The 6,382-nt window shown below is 51.8% G+C and overlaps 1 protein-coding gene across 1 annotated transcript in view; it reads right to left on the bottom strand.

Moving 5' to 3' along the window:
* Positions 1-1,406: 1,406 nt before the first annotated feature.
* LOC117884637 (E3 ubiquitin-protein ligase TRIM39-like) overlaps positions 1,407-6,382 on the bottom strand; it is a 19,665-nt gene continuing 14,689 nt past the window's right edge. Inside the window, exon 7 of the mRNA XM_034785139.1 lies at positions 1,407-2,957. Coding sequence (XP_034641030.1) covers positions 2,392-2,957 — 566 coding nt within the window. The 3' untranslated portion in view covers positions 1,407-2,391. The remainder of the gene's footprint in view (positions 2,958-6,382) is intronic.

The raw sequence follows: 6,382 nt of genomic DNA, 5'->3' as shown, positions 1-6,382 counted from the left end.
GAAATATGCTTATGAATGTATCTATATATAACATAACTAGACTGTGTTTTATGCTACATATGCCATGTAACATATCTCTGTAAAGGTCATTCTCTACTGAATCTATTGATCCAATTTGTATGCATGTATCATTTTTGTATTCGAAGTTGTGAATATTGGCTGCCTACTTGTTTGATTCTAAGTAGGCTGTAGTGAAGCAGTTGGTCAGCTTCCTGAGAAAAGACTATTCTCAGTAAGTGCCCCATCAAGAAACACTTAAGCCAACAATGAATTTGGAGACACCAACACACATCTGGGCTTTCCCAGGGATGTGGCTTGGCTGGTAAGGAACTCAGTCATGCATGGACAAGTGACTTATCCAGGTGACTCCAAAACTCCATTTTGTAGCTGGACTTTGGATAGGAGAGAGGAGGGGGTCTCCACCCACAAGAGAAAGTCTATTTAAGCCCAGGGGAGACCCCTCCATTTTGTCTTCAAGTGACTAAAGAGAGAGCCTCTCCATCCCCAAAGATACCTGAAAGAAACTGGAACAAAGGACAGTAACTACAGGGGCTGTGAGTGATTGCTGGACCCAGACTAGAAGGAGATTAGTCTATAAAAGGAAGCTTACTGGAACTGGTGAGGCTCTTATCTGTATTCAGTTCCTTACTGTATTAGACATAGACTTGTGTGTTCTATTTTATTTTACTTGGTAATTCACTTTGTTCTGTCTGTTACTAGTTGGAACCACTCAAATCCTACTTTCCGTATTTAATAAAATCACTTTTTTACTTATTAATTAACCCAGAGTATGTATTAATACCTAGGGGGAGGGGGCAAACAGTTGTGCATCTATCTCTATCAGTGTTATAGAGGGTGAACAATTTATGAGTTAAAACGGATTTATTTGGGTTTAGACCCCATTGGGTGTTGGGCATCTGAGTGTTAAATACAAGAACACTTCTGTTAGCTGCTTTCAATTAAGTCTGCAGCTTTGGGGGCAAGTAATTCGGACCCTGGGTCTGTGTTGGAGCAGACGGGTGTGTCTGGCTCAGCAAGACAGGGTGCTGGTGTCCCGAGCTGGCAGGGAAAGCAGGGGCAGAGGTAGTTTTGGCTCATCAGGTGGCAGCTCCCAAGGGGGGGGGGTTTCTGTTATCTAACCCATCACATTCTCCTCTAGTCAGGGGGGTGTTCGACCCTGCCTCTGCACTAGGCCCTGCCCCCACTCCACCCCTTCTCCCAAGCCTCTGACACCACCCTGCCTCTTCCCACCCCTGCTCTGCCCCGCTCCCATTCCACCCCCTTCTCCCAAGCCCCCACCCCCTGACCTGCCTTTTCCCCACCTCTTCCGCCAAGTGCACCCCATCCCCAGTGCTCCCCTCCCTTCCGAAGTGTCCTGAATGCTGTGAAACAGCTGTTCACGGCGGGAGAGGGGGAGGGGGAGCTGGCTGCCAGTGGGTACTAAGCACCCACTAATTTTTCCCTGTGGGTGCTCCGGCCCTGGAGCACTCATGGAGTCTGTGCCTATGCTCTGGCTTGATCCCCCTTCCCCAGCTGCCCCCATTCCCCATCCATCATGCTGGGACCAGGCTCCAGGCAGACAATAAGGATGGGGCCGGCGGGGAACAGACACCTGCGGAAATCTCCCTGGACAGTAAATGCTCACTGGACCTGTTGTGCTCACTCAGCTCCTGGATTGGCTTTTCTCTGGGAGTCGGATAATGCAGTTAATGGCCCTGGGAATCAACTGAACCCCCTCCCCCGCTGCACAGAGACAGCCCCCGCCCTGTGTGGGTAATGCTGGACGGGGCCCTGTTGGGGCAGACAAAGGTCTCTGTCATTCCGGTCACTGTGTGTAACGGGGGGTGAATTCAGTTCAATGGGAACTCGAGCACATGCCGATGGGCTGTAGGGAATCGGAGGCTGAGATGCTTAGTGCTTCCCCCAGTCAGGGGCAGCAACTTCTTCCCTAACCAACCACCCTCCCTCCTAGTGCCCTGAGTGCTGATCCATCCTCCCGGCACAGCCGGGCTCTGGGCTGGGGCTGAGCCGCGGGACTCCCCCACCTGCTCATGGCTCTCTCCTTTCAGGTAGAAGCATTTCTCTGACTGTCATTCTCACTCATTGCGCAAAGCATCGGCTCTGAAATGCTTGCAGCATGCACCCACATGTTCACTTTTAAAAGCCCAGGAGCCTGCACGTCCCTCTGACCCTGCATCCCCACTTCCAAGCAGCCTGCACCCCGCTTTGCCCTGCTCCCTCCACCCCTTCTCTGCTCTCTCCTCTCCCTGCAGCTCACAGGCCTGGGGCTGGGAACTGAGGGAGTGGGGTCAGGCAGGTGATGCCCTTTAGACCATCCCCCTGGGAACAGGCCTGGTGCTGGACTGGGAGGGGCCAGTCTCTGCCGCAGGGTCACTGTACAGGACAGAAATTCCCTCCAGCCTGAGCTGGGACCGGGCAGATTATCAGGGGAGCTGCGTTTGTGCCCCCAGCACTGTAACCAGGATAGAAACAAGGACGGAGCGTCCCGGAGAAGGTGTCAGTGAAAGTGAAGAGATGGGACCTGTCAGTCACATTGTAAAATGAGACCTCGCCCGCCCCATAGTCCAGGAAAACCCCCACCCGGCTGGGCCTGACGCTCACGGGGAGGGGGGTTGGAGGGGAGGTCAGGGCCTTGTATACCCCACCCCTCAGACACAATGTCCAGTATCCATGTTTAGGTGATGCTGTGACCTTCCCCCTCCTACTCACAGATTCCCTACAAACCCCCAGAGCCCATTCAGGCTTGTCTCCCACCTCCACCTCCCAGTAACTCCACCCGCCCGTGAACCCCCCAGCACCCAGGACACAGGCAGAAGTTTCAAATCTCTCAGGGTTGTCGGGCAGATCCTGGCGTGTGTCTCCGTGTCTCACACGTTTCCGATCCTCAGACAGGACAAGCCAGCGATTTGCTGTGTCTGGATCCAGAGTCACGTCCACTGGGGAGAGAGTCACAGAGTCAGTGCTGGGGGCAGGGGCCGGTCACTGGGATCAAAGGGAAATTAACCCACATCCCCGTTAATCGCTGAGTCTGGGGGTTGTTGCTCTTTAAGGGGAGCGAGGGCTCGTCTGACTCTGAAGAGAGAATTAGAGAAGGATCAGAGAGTGGGGAGAACATGAGGGAGATGGTCAGTGGGGGTGAGCAGGGGTAGGCTGGGGTGGGGAGAGGGTGGGGTGGGGAGAGGAGGGTCACTCAGGTGAGAAGATTAGGGAAGGGGAGGAGCCAATGGTAGTGAGGGGAGGGGCTAGCACAAGCGGGGAGAGGTGGGGGTTGAGGGAAGCGGTGACCCTGGGCACAATAAAGGGCAGGCACCAGAGGAGGGAACAAGGGAGGGGTGAGCACAAGAGAGGGAACGAGGAGGACAGGAGGGATGGGCAGGCATGAGGGGGTCGAGGTAAGGGGTAGGCTCCAGGGGGACTAAGAGGGGTCAAGGAAATGGGCAGGCAGAAGGGGGCAAGGAAAGGGATGGGCCCCTGAGGGGCAGAGGGAATTGGGGGAGGGGCAGGTGCCGGGGCAGGGGGTGCCAGGAGAGTGTGGGAGGAGGCGGATAAGGAGAGGGGGAAAGAGGGAAGCGAAGTGCCAGGTGCCAGGGCGGCAGAGGGAGTAAGGGGACGGAGGAGGGACCAGGGAGTGGGCAGGTACTGTGGGGTCCGAGGGGGTAGTGAGAGGATGACTGTGCATGATGGGTTCAGCAAAAGGCAATGAGGCAGGTGGGCAGCAGCAGGGCACAGGGGGATGAGGGAAGAGGGAGTCACTGGTGGGGGCAGCGATGGGATGCAAGGAGGGGAGAGTGCCAGGGGAACAGATGGGGGAAAGGGGAGAGGCAGGTGCTCAGCACAAGAGGGCTCGGAGGGGAGGGGGGGGGAGGGGGCGGGCCAGTGTTATTTACTCTTCTGCATAACACAAACACTAGCGGTCACCTGATTAAATTAATAGGCAGCAGGTTTAAAACAAAAAACCAAAAGGAAGTACTTCTTCACGCAGCGCAGCCAACCTGTCGAACAGGTTGCATTCAGAGTGTGTATGCTTAAAGGATCCAAGACTAACGACCTTCTCGGTCACAGCATGGCAACTGTGATGGGCCTAGTGAGAAAGGTGGAAGAACCCAATGGAGGATTGGCTGATACTGGACTTTTAAAAGTAAATCCAGTACAAATCAACTTAAGAGATAATACTGAACCATACAATGTATAAACACCCTTACCTGAGAGACCTTGAAAGAGCTGCAGATTTAACTGAATTCAGAGGGCATCATTACCTGGTTGCTGTAGACTATTTTTCCAGGTCTTTAGAAAGAATGCACTTGAAAAACATAATGTTCTTGAGAGTCTGAAGTGCACTTTTGCTTATTTTGATATTCCAGAACAACTAGTGACAGAGAATGGATGACTATTCACTGCAGCAGTTATTCTAAACAAAATATTATTTTGATCAGTCCACATAACCCACAAGCAATTGGAAAGCCTTACGGAGCTGTACAGACAGCCAAGAAAATCCTACAACAGGAAGATTCATTCCTTGCTTTTCTGAGCTACCAATAGCAATTACTGGATATAGTCCAGCACAAGTCCTGAGGGGAAGAAAACTCAGAACTAGTGATCCAGCGTGGGGGGTGGGAATCCCTATCTGCAACATGGCCAGACATGAGGAGAGTAGCCAAACTGGATAAAAAGGCAAAATGAACTTATGAACCTTTCTACATCAGACAACACTCAGGGAACTATCAGGTCAAACCCTTGTTGAAAGTGTTTGTGTCACAATGGATGGAGAGCAAGGATGGGAACCTCCAGCTACAGTAAAGAAAAAGAATTCAGTGATTGAGACAGACAGCGGAGAGTTCAGCAGAAACAATCAACATTAACATTTTGTTCCTCAAAAAGAACAATCAACAAAACAAACTCTACAGATGGTGGATGAAGAGCAAGAGGAAGACTCAAGTATTCCAGACCAACCAGCAAGTTGTTGCAACTAATGGACAGCCAAATGACCAAGTTGTCACACATTCAGGTTGTGTAATAAGAAAACCAGTATGATTCAGAGACACTTAACAAACTGATATGTACTGAACTTCAAAGACAGTGTGATATGTAAATATTATAAAGGAGGAAATGTAATAGAATGGTACACGTTATTACACTGTTCAGCCAGTAGGTGGCCCTGTGTGTAGATACTTTATTTAAACGAACCTTAGCCACACCTGGCAAAGCACTAAAGGATCCCGCATTGAACACAGCTGTGAGTATCTGGCTCAGAAGGAAGCTCTGTAACCAGACCATATCTGCTACAGGAGCATGACATGAAAGCAAAGGATTTGACTTACAAAGAATACAAGTTGCTCTGAACTATGACATGCTGAAAATTATCAGGGAGTTTGTCCACTGCAGGAGCTACCTAGATCAGTGCTTCTCAAAGTGGTGGTCCGCGGACCGGCACCGGTCCGCGCGCCATCGGCTGCCGGTCCGCGGCGAGTTTCCTCATAAGAGTGTCCAATAGGATAATAATACGGCATCAGTCCCTGGCACATTGGGAAAAAAAATTGCCGGTCCCCCACATCAGATAGCTTGAGAAGCACTGCCCTAGCAGATTGGGGAAAACAACTTCTGGTCACTTCATACTTCCCTGACAAGAATAAAAATATAGCCAAGGCCCTTGTAGGTTTCCTTGTGGCAACAGGGCAGGAAGTGTGCCCTGGGTGCACAACATAACCAAGTGTTAGCCATGGTCAAGCCAACGTTTGGGTACAGGTTGGCTTTAGGCTGATGAAGAAGGTATATCACAGGGCCTGGCCCTTTAAGGGGATTCAGCGACCAGCCTACCTGGGGCAGTTTTCTGAAAAGGAGAACCAGCCAACCCAGCCCCACCTGAAAGTAATTCAATCCCTAGGTGGCTGGCTGGCAGCTAAAGAGCCTGATAATGGGTTACCCGGGCTCCACTGAAAGCGAATCATAGAGACTGGAAGTTGCTGAGGAGAGGAGCTCCCGAGAAAGCTCAAAAGAGCAAAAAGCCTTGCGCCTGGAAGCTGGGCCCTCAGAACAGGGTTCTCACAACACACTGTTTTGGTGGCCACACAGACACTTTTCCTTAAAATACTTAATTAGCTTTAGGAGAAACAAATAAATATGCACATGTACATGTCCAAATCATAATTTATGTAGGGTATTTTTTGCGGTGTGAGGGTGGGGTCTCGGGGGGAGGGCGGTGTAAGGAACGGGGGCTCAGGGAGAAGGGGCGGGGTGAGGGATGGGCTGCAGGGAGAAGGAGCAGGGTAAGGGCGGGGGCTCGGGGAGAAGGGGCGGTACGAGGGCCGGGCCGTGGGGAGAAGGGGCGGTATGAGGAACAGGGACTCGGGGGGAAGGGGCTGGG

This window comes from Trachemys scripta, chromosome 11 (assembly GCF_013100865.1).
Source record: "Trachemys scripta elegans isolate TJP31775 chromosome 11, CAS_Tse_1.0, whole genome shotgun sequence".
In the NCBI taxonomy this organism is placed as follows: Eukaryota; Metazoa; Chordata; order Testudines; family Emydidae; genus Trachemys; species Trachemys scripta.
The sequence above is the reverse complement of the archived record's forward strand: the minus strand, read 5'-3'. Positions and strand labels throughout refer to the sequence as shown.